Here is an 18,507-nt window from a genome sequence, read left to right as displayed (position 1 = left end):
TTCAAGCCAGGATCACGTAGCGGCTGTGCGATCCTGGAAAAAGACATGTTGGTTTAAGGAGCCGCAGATAGGAACAATGGGTGCACTCCTGGGTATTTTGAATATCTTTTTGCCTTCAGAAATGCTGTACAGCCCTAGTTAGGAAACACTGTTGCAATGAGCCATTGCGTCCCATTTAATATTTTGTAATTAATACCAAATGTAAATGATGTAAAATCCAGTTCATTAAGGAAATATGAGTCACTCTCACATGTCGACTACATGCAGACGGATGATGCCTTAGGAAGAAGAAGGAAGTTGAAGATACTTTGATTATTCAGTGAGTTTGCTCCCAGTGCTGAGCATCACTGAGGTACCTCTAACACAACCAAATAAATCTATTTGAACTTACACTTGATTTTCAAGCAGTCTTGGGCCACAGATTTGGCCCAGATTTCCTTCTATGACTCGGGCTAATTCATGACTTGAAGGATACTTGTGTAAAATGTCTTTGGATGAACCAGCATGCTTTTAAGTATGATTTGGGTTTTCCAAATCATGATGAAATCTAGCTACCCTTTCATTTTTCTTAACACCTCAAAACAGCTTTTTGAGAACCGATAACGGGTTCAAGATCCAGCTACTCTGCTCTCAGGCAAATTAAGAAATCCAGGACAAGCTTCAGCAGTGGTTCCTGTCAAAGTGAGAGATTATTACGCCCTGCCAAGGATAATAGCTGAACTGCTACAGTGCATGTTTAGCCTATGCAGCTGTACATAGATTACAAAATCAACAATTACAAATAGAGCACCAATTTAAAAACACCCCATGAAAATACAACCAATCTTCTCCCTCTTTTCTTTTGAAGAAACCAACATTTAAGGAAGTGGGAATGGAAATGAAAGCAGTATTATCACACATACTGACACCTGGAATGGCTGTTACAGGATCTCAAAAGATATAGGTATTGATTGCTGGAGACATCATATAAAACCTTTAGATGTTACTTCTGATACAACTTCACAAAATAGCAGTTTGTAAATCTCACGAAACTGAAGTTGACAGTACAACAAAACCTCAAATTTATGGACCAATTAGTGGGAATGGATGTCTATTACATATGAATTACATATTATGTAATTAAGCAAATTATGTGAAACAGGTTTTGTCCAACTGCTTCAGGTATAACAGACTTTGTTATCTGGAGTGAAGCATAAGCTAAATTTGAATCTGTTGAATCTGAGGTTTTCTGAATGGGGATCCATAAAAATGAAGGTTTTTTTCTACCAGGAATTTTCTAACATGTTAGATTGTTGCCAGCAACCAGAAGCATGGCATAGGGAATGCATGCTGTTTGTACATCAACAACACAGTCTTTCAATCCATGCTGGGAAATTTCCATTTGAAAGTCAGAAGCTGTAATCATGTCAGAATTCAGACTGGCATATATATAACCACATCATCCTGTTTTAGAGTTTTAAAAAGAAAATCTATCATTTGCTCTACTTTAGTATCATTCCAGACTAGAATGAAAGACTACTACTGCTTAAAGAGCCGGTTCCTACAAAACTGATATATGATACAGCAAGGAATGACTGCTAGATTAAATAGAGCTTAATGCACTGCAAATTGCAGTTGGTGAAAGCTGGATCCAGGCCAAAAGTACAACCAAGACAGATGTGTAGTTCTGATACTTTTCAGTTGCACTAACCTGGATATTTAAACAAGATGTATTTGTTTGTAGTGATTCAGATAGGCATCATACTGTCCTATGCATTACATTAACAGCTATTAAAGCTCTGAAGCGGTTTGGATTTGATTCCAAAATAGTGATTTGGTACATGCGGAAATACAAACCTACCACTTGTCTGCAGCTGCCCCTTTTCCTGGGATCGTGGGGCAACAGATCCCAGGAAGGAAAATAGGATCCCAGAAAAAGAGACACCCGCTTTAAATTGCAGATAGGGTTATGATATGGATACTTTTGCACTTCTACACGCTCAAAAGTACACATTTTGGAATCAAATCCAAAGCTTACACAGCTGTAATAACCACATTGCACCGTACCTTCTAATGGCTCTCATGGCAGTGAATCATCCTGTTCTGCTGATTGACACTAGTTGACTCACAGTGCCAGTACAACACTCATCTGTTGACAGTGGCCGATCAAATTAGGCTATTAAACTCTGACTGACGCTCATTTGGATAGCAGCAGGTTTCATGGTGATGCTGAAATCAACATTTTAGGATTGACCAATCTTAACTGGCGAAAGCTATTGTAAAAGCAATATATCCGCAGCGAACAAAGCTATACCCCAAATCTTCTCACTATGGGACAATTCTTTGGTTACAGTCATGACGTGGGAACTGTTATAAATGTTTTGAATTATGGGGCCATTACTGTATATAAAAGCAATGTATCTGATTTTATTCTTGGGTGTGGTTGAGCTGGCAAAGAAATTCTCCCCATAATTAGATCAAGGTACTTCATACATCAATTCTGCAATATATCAAACTGACTCATAAAGAAGTAAACCATAAACTCTATGGTTTTAAGATATAGATTTGCCTTAATTTTCAGATTCTTCAACAGTGAAACATGCAACATTTAAAAAATAAGATTGGGCTATAAAAATCTAAACAACCAGTAGAGGGTGGCAGATGCAGAAAACTCTCTTTAAGGCTACCTAGTGGTCATTTAGATTTTTGAAGCCCAGATATGGTATCCCTAATGTATAAAATAGGATTTCATGGAAAGTTAGCATATTTATGTTGACCACAATTTCCCACTTATATTAAAAAAGATATTACTTTGTTTTTATGAACTGAGTAAATACAACTATATTCTGTTCACCATAGAGATTAAACAAAATCCCTAATTCTTATACTGAAAACAAAATTTCATTTCTTTTGTAAGCATTTAGCAGGAAACTTAAATAGTACCTAAATATGTTTTGTCACTGTAAACATATTTTATTTCATTTAAAAATGTTTATTAATGCTATTTGTTCATACATGTGCAATAATACTCAATAAAGTACTCATTATTTGAATTTAGGAATCTGTTCTTTTAGCTGGCCACAGTGCTATCCCATTCTTTCCTCTGATAATATTACAGAAATTAAAACAGTGCAGGTTTCCCCACCGTCTTTAACCTAGTAACAAAGGATCTGTTAATCCTTTGAGAATAGTGTTCCGTACTAACAAAACAATAAAAGACAGATACATTTTGCTGGCTTGAAAACCACCTTTATCTAAAGTTAGGGAAAGAGTGTGTAGGTAAACCATAACAAAAAGAGATAGAAAGAAAATGGGCAACTAGGATTAAAAAAAAATCAGTAAAGTGCACAATTATTGTCAAAACATTCTATTCCTGTTATTCCAATGAATTTACTGAACAGTCACTGTGGACTACAATTTGGCTTGAAAGGAAAAGAGGCTTATAATGCAAAAAACACCTGTTAGGTGTTTCTCCTGAAGACTTCTGTAAGAATTGACTGATGCAATTCAAGGATAACCTACTTCAGCTCTTTGGATGTTGGCCAGTTTCCTAGATCCACAAGGGGCAGGATTACAAGTTGTTTGGATGCTTGTCTCCATCTTATTTCACTCTCTTTAAATGCCAATGTTTTCCAGGTCTCCTTCTTCCAGGCCAACAGTGGCATCTGATCTGGAGATCATGAAAAGTTTCTCTTTATTTGTATACTGTCTTTGAATTTTCAAAGGCTGCTGCTCTGTTTGTTCTTTGCTGGTGCTCTGTGAGGAGCTTATTTCCTCACTGGAGCTGACTTCACAGTCTTCAGGTGCTTTATGGGCTGGGGTATTGGCAACAGACTCCAAGGAGGTGCCCGACTCCTCCAATGGAGTGTAGCCCTTATTGCTTCTGTACTGATCACACTGAGAGCTCTGGGAATCTTTCTGATCCACAGATGGCGTAGGCAGATGAGAATCCCCCAAATCAAGGGATCTGGAGTAGCTGGAAGATGAAGCTTTAGCTAAAAGACTGGAGACAAGGTCAGTGCTACTACCCAATATTTGAGAGGGTTCAGGGGACAGGGATCTCCTGGCATCAGGGAGGCAGCTTGTGCTCTGGCGTCGAAGTACCACCTTACGCTTGCCCATCCTGGGCAACACTGTCAGCCCTTGCCCTGTGTCTATGTAGCTGCTCCTGAGATCTTTCAGACTAAGTTCAAATTCTCCCCGAGGAATTTCCTTGTCACCCCGTTCACCCAGCAGCCTCTGCCAATCACTATAGTCTCCATCAGACATCTCCCCCTGAGCCAGTGGGAGCAAAGTGAAGGTGCTCAGTGAGGAGCCCACAATGGAACTGGCAGTGCTGTGCTGGTCCCAGCTATCTGGGGGGGTACAAGATGGGTTACGAGTGCTTCGGGCCAAAGCAGCTCTTTCTTTATAGATGCTATAAACAGCGTCAGCCAAGCTAGGTATTTGCTCTTGTCTAGAAGTGGAGAAGCAGCGAGGTGAGGAAGCCAAGTCAGGAGGGGAGGGGGGTGCACTCACAGGTGGGTGCCAGATATTCTTGGTAAGCATGGCAGTGGCCCCTAAGCTTTCTCCTGAGCCACTGCCAGGTTTCAGCTCCAGTCCACGAGACTGCACACAGTTAACAAAACCATTTATTGGAACTGGGGCAAAAGTAGAGGGAGCCCCATCCTTGGTCCGAAGACTATGTGCATCTATGACAGTGGAGTACAGGTCCCTCAGATTGATAATCTTGGTCTTCTTGTCACGATTCTCATGTAGCACTGCATTGGCACAAATGAAGAGGAAGATGCCAATGCCCATGATGAGGGGCCCAAGCACCTTAAGCTTGTCCGAATGCAAATATCTAGAGAAAAGACGGAAAAGGAAGTTTGTGGAGCTGGAGGATGGTGAGGGGGCAGGCAAAGATGGAGAAAGTGCCTTCTTGTTGCCAGAGAAGGAAGAATTGATTCCCATGCCTTCTAGGTGAGATTCTCCTGGCTCTTGTGTGTGGTTCTTGAAGTGGCTTTTGGGGACACTCCCATATGTTTGCAAAAATGGGCTGTTGCCAATGCCCCCTGTCCTATAAAGGGGTTTGGGCCAGTAGCCAATCACAGCCAAGGCAATTCCCACAAGCAGCACCAGAATTCCACAGGCAGCAACGAGGCCAGAGAGGGAGCAGAGCCTGAGCTTGCCCTTCACCACCACCACATCGTTCTTGCGTTTTTTTTTTGCTTTGCGTTTGCGTTTGGAGACTTGGCTCTGAGGCCGTAAGGGATCTTGTTTTCTGGCTGAGATCCTCAAGAGGCCTCCAGTGGCAATCATGGCTGGCTATCCAGGACACTGTTCCTTACAGCAACTCCAACTCCTGTGGCAAAATGGAGAAAAGAGTGTAAGAGCCGTATCTCTTTTAAATCAGTCTTTCTTAAATCTGCTTAGTCACTATTGACTAATCACACTCATGCACAGAAGGATGCGTGAGACATATGATGCAGCATGTCATATTAATTGGCAAGAGGGAGAGTATCCTTTATAATAGCCTACTGGTTTTATTACCACCAACTGCTGGATCACTGAAAGGGACTATAAGCTTCCTTTTCTTTTTGTTCAAAATAGCCTCATGTCAGATGAAGCGCTAGAACATTTTCTTCTGTGGATATGAATCCCAATAAATCAAGGTTTGGAATTTGTTCTGGAGGGAACAAGCTGAAACATAAACAAAAGAAGATGGAGGTCCTGATAATTTGGGATTTTACTGTTTTGCATGGAGGTCCACACATGCTTTGCTGTAAGAACAACTTTGCACACAATTCGCAATCCCGAACCTAATATTTTTTTTCAGTCTATAGATTGCATTAGCGTTACGGAGTTTTTCTATCGAAACAAAGCAGATTTGGTATCAGTTTGTATGCTTTATTACCTTCGTAGTTTTCATTTTTTTAAAAAAATATTTTATTAGAATTTTATAATACAATAGAAGTATAAAAAATGAAAAGAAAAATAAGAAAAAGAAAAAAGATAGGAAATAAGAAATGAAAAGAAAAGAAAGAAAACATAGAATTTTGTCTTCTGCCCTTCTTCTATCGAGTAATTGCCATCATGTTCTTTCCCTTCCCTCTTTAGCCTTTTCTAATCCCCAAATCCATAAATCATCAATTCAGCCTTTTTTTCTTTCAGCAAAAAGTCCATATAAGGCTTCCAGTCTTTTAAAAAAGCTTTATTGTTTTTTCCCTGACCAAACTGGTCAGCTTTGCCATTTTTACAAGCTCTATCAACTTTAAAATTCAATCCATATAGCCACCCATCTCACAAGAAGTGACTCTGGGTGGCATACAACAAAGCTAAAAGAATTAATAAATACCTAAAACACTTATCACTACTATTGTTAAAACCATTAAAAACTATAAAAAAACAAAGCTTAAAGAAATAGTAGGCAAAGGGACGTTAATAATAATGGAGCCACCTCACTAGTTCACCAGTTATCTTTGTATTGTTTAGGTAGGACTGCCCTTAAAGATGGTTCACAAACAGCAACTAGAAAATGCTGTGACCAACAAGCTGGTTGTGGCTTAGTGAATGGAAAACATCCATCAATATCAACTTAATTTCTCAGCCCAATTAAAGTGCTGCTATTGATTTTTAAAGGCCGTTCCCAATTTACCTGGAGGATTGCCTCTTCCATACTGATATATCAGAGTCCTTCCATCAGCTCCAGGATACTTACTATTTGGCCTGCCTCCACTGACTGCTTGATTTGCAGGGATCAGATACAAGACTTTTTTTATTGGTAGCTCTGTAACCAGGCACAATCTTTTCCTCACAATACTTGACAACTACCTTAGGCAGGTAGAAAATGGTTTTCAGATGGAGTTTATTTTATTGTTCTATTACTATCTTTTAGTATCCCTTTTAGGGACTGTAGTATTATTATTTGGCTGACTTGTTTCAATTTTTTGAGGGTTTGATGAATTAAATACTGTTTTAATCATCAGCTTACACCTGACATGAAATACATTGTTAAATAAATTGTCTATCCTAGGATCCATTTTTTTCCCCCAGAAATTCATGCATGACACCAATTGTATCCACATGCTCTGACAGCAACCCAGTTCTACATCCATCATGTGTACATCCCCAACCCTCAAAGTACTTTAATTTCTCTGCATTTAATATTTGCTGATAGTCCCACATTCTTCCCTTCCCTTCCCTTCCTTTCCCTTTTGGTCACAATGTAACAATTCAACCTTAGTATTTTGTATTATGCTATTGGGGTACACTGATGATAGAAAAATATCTTTACTATGTGATCCACCTCAACCTGTAATGGAACTTCATTTTAATTATATGCACCATCACCTTAATTTGCACTGGAACTGCATCTTAAGTACACATGGGCCATTTATCTATTCTTTAAAAAAAACACTACTTGGGAAAATAGAGTAAAAGTACTAAGTGCCAACTTTCTTGCTCACAGTTGGCTCTGACTAGATAATGTTCAAAGGGGGAAAGGTGCTGTTGTGGAAAGCATTAGTGAGGTAATGCTTTCACAAGGCCATTTTTTCATTAAACACCCTGAAATGTTATCATGATGAACAAATCAGCAACAAAAATATCCAGCTATAAATATCCTTAGGAGTGATATCTGGATACTGGGCCCTTAAGTTGTATAAGTATAGGAAGGAGCATGCTCTCCTTGTTAGCTCCAGGGAAAGTAGCTCAATTTACAAACTCTCCTAGCTCTAAAGGGTTTCACAGGATCAATACAAACAGTTCCATTGGGGATCCTGATATCCAAATGGGTGACTTTCTCAAGATTTCACCATATATACTATGGCTTTGGGCTAAATAAAACAGGCAGAGATGGTGTATCACACTTCAAATAATCTGAAAAACTAAAGCCATTTTCACATGTCAGTAAGTGCAGTAACGTCTATATGCATAGGGGAGAATAACTTGAGACTGCAACTGCTACACCTGTTTAGACTATGTTCACATGCTTATTTGGAGGTTACAAGTGGCAAACATTATTGTATGGAAAGCGTATGAACATATTCAAGCTACTGAAACAATGTGCTTGTATGCAAACATAAGAATGTGAATTGTAGAAGGCTGCAGCAGGCATGGATGGTTAAGGAGCTGGTTAATTTCACAGCTTCATCTACTCTAAACTGTAGCTCATACTTTTCTTCCATGCTGCGTATGAGTTTTCCTTTGTATATCCATCCTTGAGGGAAACTGGAACACTCAAACCCCTTAAGGGTCCTCTACTGTAAATGTAAATTTCCCCCTTTGAATGATGGAGCTTCTGTTCCATCATTCTGGTTCATTATGGGTAGTGAGTACTTGGAAACTTCTTTAACTCTGTCTCAAATCCTCACATCTGGATGTATGTTACAAACTGGTCTGGAAACTAGGTTTCTACTTCCTAGTTTTTTAAAAAAGACTATGCCAGCATATATGGAGATCTTTGTCAAGAATCTTAAGGTATTATCTTTTGACCTCAAATTTTATTACATTTTTTGTTGTGCATCATACCAATTTTACTTCTGTTCTGACAAAGACCAACAAATCCATTCCATGAGGAATAAAAATTGTGGTCCAGCCTGATGTGGGCAGGAGAAGGAGGGGAAAGATTAGTTTGTTTAAATGATTGTCATTCCCTGTTTGATCATCAAAGGAATGAAAAAGGAAATCTTTCAAGTTTACATCTTTCCTGATCTGATAAATATGAAAGTAGTAAGAAATGGTCAATGTTGCAATGCATGCATTCAAATCTACACTGAAATATTGTGTGCAGTACATAAGGAAAAAACTTGCCCCACCCTTATAGTACTATAATCTGAGACCACCCAATGTAGATTAATAGTGTGGGATTTGGAATAAGTGAAAGAAACGACTCCTTCACCTACAGGGTAGTTAATTTATGGAATTATCCACCACAAGATAGAATAATTGTCACCAACATGTGTATAAACAAAAGGGGATTGAATATATTCATGGAAGTCATGATAGCTATCTATTACGGTATATCCAGTACCAGAAAAAGTATGCCTCCAAAAACCAACTGGTATGGCACACAAACTTGAAGATGCATTTGTGCTCATATTTTACTTGTAGAATTTCCAGAGGTAACTGACCACTGTTAGAACAGAATGCTGGTTTAGATGGGCTTTTGGTTGATTCAGCAGGCTACATTTGTATGCACGGACATCAGAAGTGAAGACTGAATACACAATGCTGATTTCTTCTGCCCTTCCTTTCATTAACTGCTCACATTTGACAGTCCAGAAGTATAGTCTAACCAAGTATTCCTAGATGCACATGGGAGCTGGATGGAAAACAGCATGATCCTGTATTGTTTTGAATTAGCAACTGAGGGCAAAAGGTGAAAGATTTGTGAGAAAGTCAACCAATTAAATATTAGTTTCAGCTATTCTGTAAAAACACTTCAAAATCAATCCTACACCTGCCAATTGCAGTTTATAGCCTTTCCTTAAAGTTCTTTATGTTGCAGTTTTAGCTTTTGCTATTTCAAGATAACCAATATTTTAAATATTTTACCATTGTCTTAAAGGGAAAAAAAAAAGCATGATGGAGCCTTCATCACACCTTGTGCTACTGCTTGCCTTTAACACTTCCTATGTTTTTCCTATGAATGTGTACCTTCTTGTGAAGATCAGGCCAACTAATAAACTGTTTTCTAGACTCAGGCTATCGTCTTTGAATGAGGTCAAAAGATTAGATTGCACAAGAAGCTTAGTAATGGTAATCTATCTTGCAAAGAAAAAGGCATTCAATTAGAAAACATTGGAAATGAAACCAAGGAGTAAATTAGGTCATTAGCATTATGTTTGTTATATACTGTCCTGAACAATCCAGGGATTTTATTTAAGTTAGACTTTACTGCTGTTGATATACTAAAGAAAGAGCCAGATTCTAATATCATCAGAAGTTTGTTTTAAGCAAACCATATCAATCTTTATTTTCTATGTAACAATATTTTTTATGTTTGGTGGGTGAATATATTCTCTGGACATATGCCTGATTTGGAATCACGTATGATGTTCAAGGTAACTGGTTATGTAACACCAGTGAATTTGCAGCCCATCAATGAAAGAATGCAGTAGCAATAGAGATACACAGTACTAAGTCTGATTTAAAAAAAGAAAAAAAGAAAAAAAACCCACTATTTTGAATCACCAGGGGAACAAAATGCTCTCTGCTGAAAAGTAGTTTGAAATAATATGCAAGATTTTGTTTATATCACTGCATCAGGTTTTATAATCAGAGTTATTCAAACAAAAATTCAGCAGTTCTTTACAAATTGTTCAGGGTTGTCTGACAATATTAATTAAAGGGTCATTCCTTACTTTTCCCAGAGTGAATGAAATACATCATAAGAATGAAAGATAACAGCAATCAGTTCAACATGTCACATAAAGTTAAATCCTTTCCTTGAAATCAATAGAGAAATCAGCATCCTAGGTAATCTTATTTCCCTCATCAGCTAAAACTCCACATTTCCTGAACACCCTCAGATTCAACAATTTTTTATTAAATTAAATGCCATGTATTTCCTTGCAAAAAAAAATATTTCTGGTTCTGACAATAAACCTCAAATAATTAATCAACCAATATGATCTCTTGGTTCCTTTTATTGATTTTTTTAAAAAATAAGGTTTGATTTCACACACAGAGAACCCAAAGATCCAGCTTTTAATATAGAAAAAAATCACTCTAGGAAACATATAGACAGGATTGGTGTTAACTAAGATATAAAGTAAAAGCAGACTCAGAGGTAGAATTCCTAAAAGGAAGCCCACCTATTATTCATTAATACTGTGTGATTCTAAATGGACTGGGGCCTTGGGGAACATGCACAGAGATATCAAAGTAATCTATATCAACGAATAGTTATACCATTACCCTGCTATACAGCCAAAGAAATTCCAGATGGTGTTTCATACTGTTTTCCAGGATTTCAGCAGCCTTTCAAGTCTAAAAGGTCTAGAGTATATGCATGCTAGAAGCCCACTCACTGGTACTTTTCTTTGCCTTTCCCAATGGATGGATGAGTAGAAGAGAAAACCAAACCGGGGGGTGGGGAGCCACCTTCCACTGCGTCTGGATCAATTAATCCAGCCTGCCCAAAGGAGCAGCTTATTCTTGGGAGAGTTTCCTGGCTGCTGCAAGAGTCGAAATGTGCCTGCGCGGACAGAGCCTAATAAAACATTACGGCTGTCATACCTGCCGTTCCGCTGTCCTACATAATGTAATTAGCCAAGTGGCCCGTGCCTCTGGAGGGCAATTTGCGAAAGATGGAGCTAAGAGGATTCTTGGCATGACGGCAGCCTGGGGGGCTAAAGGTGGCCATGCGGAAGACTGGTTTTCGCCTTCGCGGTGGGGTCAGTTAAAAGGGAGACCGGCGTATTGTTCGAGTTCCCAGAACAAAACTTCCTTCCGAAGACCATCCATTACAGGGACTTCCCATCTGCCAGGCGCCCATTAATCGGAGAACGTCTCGACCGTCTGTCCCTCATTGTATAAGATCCTGAAGGCAATTTCTCTACCGCGCCATTCCCCTTTTTTGCCCCCAAGAAGGGTAGAAGCTAGAAACGGCCGTCACAATAGCGAGCCATCATGGTGGTCCGGGCGGGATGCGCCCCCAGCCCCGCTTCTGTGGCGGACCGAGGGCGGAGGATGGGGGTAAATGCAGGATCCCCGGGTGAGTTTCTGGTTCAAAATGGCAGCATTTAGCAAACGTAGAAGCTCCGTCTGGTCTCTTACCGGGGAAAATCGGGGGAGGTCAGAGCTGCAGGCAAGTTCCTCGGAGCCCAGAGGGAAACCCTGGAGAAACTTTGCAGCCCGGCAGGTGGACGCCGAAGACCCTGCGGCCCCTCCAGCCCGCCCCCCGTCGGCTCATCGCCATCCCCGTCAGAGCAGCGATGGTCTCGCTCGCCTCAGCCTCTCCGCAGCCACGGCCGCCAGGCGCGGTGAGCAGAAGGAGTTTCTGCAAAGTGCGTCGCCCGCTGCTCCAGTCCACATCCTGCCGCGCGCTCCGGATGGGGGTCGCCCCGCTGCTCCAGGCGCTCCTCCCTTCCCCCTCCGCCTTCGCCGGCGGCTTTTGTTAGGGTGGCGATTGCTGCCGCCGCTGGACGCGGGCACCGTCTTCTGCCCCGCGGAGCTGCTGCTGCTGCTGCTGCTTCCAGGCTGCTGCGACTCTTGCTCCTGAATGGCTCCGTGTGAAGCGGCTGCTGTTGCTGCTGCTGGCCCGACTCGTTGCAGTTGCTAGGATACCGGAGCCATGACACAGGGAAATTGCTGCAGGATGGCAATCATTACCTTCCAAACTCTCGCCGAGCTTTAGGAGGGACCAGAGCCTCGCCCCCACCTTTCCCCGCCGCGCTGCTGCCGCCGCCGCCGCCGCCGCCCCTTCTCCCAGACCACCTGCGAGCGAAGTCGCGGTCTCGTGCCTCTCCGGAGCAGGCAAGCCGCGGGAACAAACTCTGGTGGCGAGCAGCCCCTGACACGCGCGCTCTCCTCAGCCCGGCAGCCGCTCTTTTGAACCTGCGGCCCCCTCCCCTCGCTTTTGGGAGATTGCTCTGGCGTCGTTCGAAGGCCTTTGGGCCGGGAGGGAGCCAAATTGTCAAGAGGGGGGGAGTCGCTGCTGCTTTCTTTATACATTCCTTCGCTTCCCTCTGCTTTGTGCCGCCTCCCCCGCAGCTGCTTAGCCTGCAAAATTCAGAAAACTTACGCACGCTGTACTAGTTTCATTGAAGGCAGTGGCTCAGCTCCAAAGTGAGTATGCTGTGATCTGCATTTTTTTTTAACTTTTCATCTTAATTTAGATTTTGCACGCCGCTTAACTGATGGACTCCTCTTTAAAACTGCGATTCGTCAGGGTTTTTTTTTTTTAATTCTTAATTTGAAATTTGTGCTGTACTGCACCCCAGTTTGGCACTGACACTCCAGCTACAACTGATTAGATGGTTTGTTTTTTATTGTTATTGCTTTTAATGGGTTTGAGTAAATAATTTTGAAATTAATTCTCTGAACCCTATCGGTGTTGTTGTAGAACTGATAAATAATTCAATACATGAATAATTTTATTTTTTTAAATAAACAGATTTTCTGAAGAGACAATATTAATATTATTGGTATGGTTATATTCTTCCAAAAAATTCTTTGGGACTACATTTTGTACAATACAGTTTTAAGAATTTGAGAGAAACTCTGCCACAGATACATCTTCCAAATTTTACAGTTTTAGGCTGCATAAGGTTAACACAATTGTTGTGGCAATTTTGTGGAGTAATCCAAATCATCAGAAAGAGGTCCCCCCCATCTGAAGGGCCCCCACCGTGCCGGTTTTTCAAAGGGGCCTGAAGACCTGGCTCTTTACCCTGGCCTTTGGTGGAGGTGACTGAAGCCTCTTTAAACTTAGGTTTTCTTTTGTTTCCACACTGTTTGTTATTCTGCCATCCCTACTCTTTTTTGTTCCTTTTTGTTTTTATTGTCATGTTTCATGTTTTAAATCATTTATAAACTACCCAGAGTCACTGGGAGTTGGGCAGCATATAAATGTAATAATAATAATAATAATAATAATAATAATAAAAATAATAATAATAATAATAATAATAATAATAATGTGTATGAAATGAAGTGGACTCTAAGCTATATTAAATCTCCAGCGATCTACTTGGCTCTCTCTCTTAATTTAGGCTGAAGTTCTGAACACATTAGGATATCCATCCAGGTAAACATCCAACGTTTTATGACTGACCTGTTCTAAAAAAAGAGAGAAAGACTTGTCTGACATGGTAGTATTTTTTTTTATCCTGCCTTTATATTTTTATAAATAACTCAAGGGGGCGAACATACCCAATACTTCTTCCTCCTCCTATTTTCCCCACAACAACAACCCTGTGAGGTGATTTGGGCTGGGAGACGGTGACTGGCCCAAAGTCACCCAGCCAGCGGTCATGCCTAAGGCAGGACTAGAATTCACAGTCTCCTGGATTCTAGCCTGGTGCCTTAGCCACTATAGTCTAAACTAAATAATTTTTTTCCTTCCCCCTCAGAGTTGTAATTTGTGCACAGCTGAGGAAGGTCCTCTTAGTCTCTCAGATGTTTCAGAGGGCTTTTTGAAATCAGGTTCCATAATTTTTGTCAAAGTTTTCTGAAAAGAGTAGATTACCTTGCCTTTCCTTACATTTCAACCCCTACCTGTAGTCCTCTTTGAAAAGGCTAAATGACCAGCTTAGGGTCATGTGAGGTTCTGACTGTTTTTACCCTCTTTAGTTCTGATGGGCAGATGAATAATGTGCTTCAGATTGAAAAGTATGCAGTAACCTGATGCAAATAAGTCCTGCCTTCTTCAGCTTTTCAGAGCTCTTCAAAGAGCACTCTCAGTTTATTGGACAGTAAGGAGTCATTATCAGACAGAGCGAGCTACTCAGAGGAGAGCCAAAGGGCCTTTGAGTTGCACCTGCTAGAGAGAATGTCAGTGTAAGAGGCTTGTGCTGCTGTTATTACAAGATATGAAGCAGAGAGATGAGGAACGTGTGTGCTCATTCTTTTTGCAAAGAAGAGATTCAGTTGAATACTAGATGCAGGGATGTCTGATTTTTTTTTTTTTAAATAGGGCAGAGTAGGCTAATGAAAAGCCAAGGGATAGAATGATAGAAAAACAGCTGCTGAAGGCACTTGAAAAATACTGGCTATGAAACCCAAAGCCATGGTGTTTGGCACGCAGGTGGAGGGCATGCGAGGGCTAAGTCCTGAATTGGCTGTGGTTTGCAGTTTGCCTATCTAAAGGTCTTAACATCTATCTGTCCATCCATCCATCCATCCATCCATCCATCCATCCATCCATCCATGTGATTCTTTGGTTCAGAGCTGTTTTATTTGAAATATGTAGACATTCAAGAAATAAACTATATGCTGTCTTGAACAACATTTAGGATTTATGTCCTGCCGTTGTACGTATGGGCTTATCTGATTTCCATTGTTCAGTTCTGAATTTTTATTTTTACTATAATAATTATATATTATAATATTTATTATAATTATAATTTATTTACATTGGCAAAATAGATAACTAAGAGAATGCTAGGCTAAGAAATCAAATGGAACTGTCTTATTTTTATGGAAGTAGACTACTCTATCCTCTATCCTTATTAATTATTACCAATTAGCTACAAGCCTGTTGAATAATATACTAATCAGTAATAATGGAGACAGATTTAATTATTTATGCAATGCTGTAGTTTATTCTGCAGAGGCATAAGACAGCAGGCTAATTTTAAAAAATTACTTTTGAGCATTCTTAGGAAAAGTATTTTAAAAAAATGCACTTAGTTCTTCAATCCCCTTCCCCCCAAAAAATCATCCTAGAACCCCTTTGTTGCAACCCAGTGTGGCTTGGAGATAGGTCACCTGATTTTTTTTTCTCAGTAATTAAGCACCTAAATCAAGCAGTCAGTTTAACCTATCAAACCCAGATCTTTGCCTTCTTATCTGCATAATGACAATACTGTTATTTTTAACCTAGGGTTTTTTTTTCCTGAAAATGAAGAGCTGGCTTTATCTGTTTTTTTATAAAGTAGCCTCCATTGAAGCTGAACAAAATTCAGACCTTGGACCAAGCTGCATTTCCTTTTCTAGCTCTACTAGGACTGTTTGTGAAGCTGCTTCTCAGACCTACCACGGCATTAAATTCCAGGTGCCTATAGATAAGGCAGTATTTGAACTGTGAAATACAATAGTGGGTGGAAAGGAAAGAAAACAAGTTTAAGTACCATCTTTTGATACTCAAATATCCAGCCTGATTTGCCGCCAAACTAAGTAAAATTTTCAAATTGGATTATTTGGTTGAATCTACTGGTACTTGTGGGTAGATCCTTTGTCCATTTCTGATGGATGCTGGCATAGTTTGAAGATGAGTTTTGTGCAATATTCTGAAAAAATAGAACCTTAAAGATCAACATAAGCAACAAAAGGACATTGGTGGTTTAGTTCAAAAGAACAGCACAATTATTTGAATGTACTGTGGAAAATTTTAGACATCACTTCCCAAGCAGCAGGCCTCTGATTTCACATGGTGAGTGGTTTGAGCAAATCCTCCTTAAATTTCATCACCAACTCATAATCAGTAAAACCAGCATTTTGTGTTATATAATATATGGTACAACAAAGAAACTGAAGATTTATTTATTTATTTAGTCAATTTATATAGCTGTCCATCTTTAGCAAATGACTCTGGGTGACGAACAACATTTAAAATAAAAGTTAAAACAATTACAACTACAAAAATTAAAATACATAGCCGAGGAGAATACAGCAATCTCTAATGCGACCCAGTGACCGAGTTTTTCAGACACTCAGGGGCAAAGGCCTAGGCAGGTCTTTAGGGCCTTGCAAAAGGCCAGCAGGGTTGGGGCCAACCTGGTCTCTGGAGGGAGAATGTTCCAAGGGTGCCCACTATGGCAGAAAAGGCTGGCCTTCTGGGCCCCACCAGCCAAAATATAACACAGTTTTGACAAGTAGCGATACAGTAATCTTATTTGAGATTGGGGCAGCACTAACCTTGGAGATTGATGCCTTGGACTACATACTTGGCCATCCAACATATAGAATAAAAATGGTTCAATTATTCGGCATGTCATACCTGGGCTGCAAAAATCTGAATGGCTGCTAAGTGGCAACAGACACTTGAGATTTATGCATCAGATTTTCAGATACCTTGGTATTCAACTTCTAGTTTTCCAGAACAGTAATAACTTGCTTATTGGCTTTACTGACATGGAAATAGCCATGATCACATGAAACCTAGGTTAATTTAGTCCAGGTGTTAGTAAAAATGAAAATGTCATCAACAGGTAAGACATTTGAAATGTAAGCACAGCAGGCTATGATTGTACCCTATAAAGAAATAAATGGTGCAATTACAGATCTGATTTTTCAAAGCAAGTTTCTTCGTGCTATCATATCTTTTTTCATACTTGCTTTATCTTTTGATGGCACATTTGCTCGTTGATTTCCTAATTTGTCATGGCTTGCGGGAACAGCAGTAGATGCATGGTAAATGGTTGATGTATTTTTTAGTTTTCTGAACACCTGAGATACTGCAGTGACTCCTGACCATGCTGCGAATCCTGGATGTGTTATTTTAGCTCTTGTTTATATCAATGTATATAAAAGAAGTTCAGTGAAAATAAAAGTGTAAAAAGTTAAAAAAAATTAAATAGGGTATATGTATGAGTCAGCCTTACAAATACTACATCATATCTGTGAAAGCATGAATAAAGCAGGTTGAATCCAGTACTGCTTACCTTTAACTACAGTGTGAAGAGTATTTCTTGCTCTTAGATGCAAGCTTTTGCAAATACAGTATAAAAAATAAAAAGTCTGAAATATAAAACATGATTAATTTTCCAGGTTCCTTAAAAGGTAGCTAAAATTGTCCTTCATTTTAAAAACTTTACTAATTTTGATTTAGCTTACATAGATTAGTAAATCATGTTCTTTTTATTGGCATTTTCCTAAAGATACTTTCCCTAACAAATATTGCAGCTTGATTAGATGTACACTCAACAATCACCTAAAACTAAGTTTTTTGTCCTAGAAGTGTCATATGGTTTACTTCAGCGCTGGGAACATTTTTATTGTCCACAACTCGTCCTCCTTGCTCTCTCATGTGGGGTAATATGTTATGATATCTATAGAAGAGGTTGGGCTGGAATTTGCAGCAGGTTTTTTTTTTCCTCCCCCCATTTTGAGGGTTATCTTTGTCAGTATTTGTTAAACTTCTTGGAGACTTACCACATCTACAGTTTTCATTCCTTACAAAAAATCAGCAGACAATGCAGTTGTCATAACTTACTGCAGTTGATCTAACTGTTCTAAAGCCTGCTATTACAAGCACAAGAGTGGGGGGGGGAAGGGGGCAAAAAGTGAATGTCACGAAGTTACAGTCCAAGCTCTATCCCTTTTTGTACATGTGTTATAATATCACATGCGTGTACATTGGATGGAGCTTGCTTCATAACAATGCAGTGCTTGCTTTGTCACTGACAATAGCACTGGAGTCTACAAATGCATCTGGTTATAACGACAACTCGGGATCACAGCAGATAACAGTTTTTGGCATGGTTATGTTTCCTGGAAAAAAAAGTGCTGCAGTCATAATAGTTCATGTTTGGCATAACTGTATCTAATTCACATACTACATTTTTATAAGAGAGGAGTTAGGGAAATTGAAACAACTGCAAAGGGGGATTCAAACAGTCAAGCCTAAACAGCCTGAGTGAAAACCTTTTCATATTAAGAAAACCAAATTAGTTCCACTGCTATAGCCACAATGTCATTCTGATATACGGAAAGAAATATGAGAGTTTTGTCATTCTAATGTAAAAGGCAGCTAGCTATTCCTTGGAGAATTTAAGACCTTAGGATTCAAGTAGCAGGTTTTTTTCCCCCCCAATAGTAACTTGCTCCGAGCATCATAGGGATTCCAAATAGATTGTTTTGATTGAGGGCCCAATGTTT

General features: G+C 39.8%; 1 protein-coding gene and 1 long non-coding RNA gene across 5 annotated transcripts in view; one reads left to right on the top strand and one right to left on the bottom strand.

Annotated features, from left to right (window-relative positions):
• Nucleotides 1-2,968: 2,968 nt before the first annotated feature.
• Nucleotides 2,969-11,877, bottom strand: TMEM200C (transmembrane protein 200C). 4 transcript variants are annotated; one of them, XM_088130818.1, is made up of 2 exons: nucleotides 10,995-11,114; nucleotides 2,969-5,323 (listed from the first exon to the last, which is right to left on the bottom strand). In XM_088130818.1, the coding sequence occupies exon 2, from the start codon at nucleotides 5,278-5,280 to the stop codon at nucleotides 3,595-3,597; it is 1,686 nt and encodes a 561-aa protein (XP_087986944.1). In that variant the 5' UTR covers nucleotides 5,281-5,323; nucleotides 10,995-11,114; the 3' UTR covers nucleotides 2,969-3,594. The 4 variants fall into 4 exon arrangements, with proteins under 4 accessions (XP_087986944.1, XP_087986946.1, XP_087986945.1 ...); XM_088130820.1 differs by lacking the exon at nucleotides 10,995-11,114 and adding an exon at nucleotides 11,743-11,877 and having other exon boundaries at nucleotides 2,970-5,323; XM_088130819.1 differs by lacking the exon at nucleotides 10,995-11,114 and adding an exon at nucleotides 11,203-11,341 and having other exon boundaries at nucleotides 2,970-5,323.
• Nucleotides 11,878-12,614: 737 nt separating this feature from the next.
• LOC148213724 (uncharacterized) overlaps nucleotides 12,615-18,507 on the top strand; it is a 136,561-nt gene continuing 130,668 nt past the window's right edge. The window contains exon 1 of the long non-coding RNA XR_015794036.1: nucleotides 12,615-12,753. This is a non-coding gene — a long non-coding RNA (uncharacterized LOC148213724). The remainder of the gene's footprint in view (nucleotides 12,754-18,507) is intronic.

The sequence above is a fragment of the Python bivittatus genome, unplaced genomic scaffold (assembly GCF_059951505.1).
Source record: "Python bivittatus isolate LINGU-HERP-01145 unplaced genomic scaffold, Pbiv_v1 ctg000840_np1212, whole genome shotgun sequence".
NCBI classification, from domain to species: domain Eukaryota; kingdom Metazoa; phylum Chordata; class Lepidosauria; order Squamata; family Pythonidae; genus Python; species Python bivittatus.
Note: the sequence above shows the minus strand (reverse complement) of the source record. Positions and strands in the feature narration are given on the sequence as shown.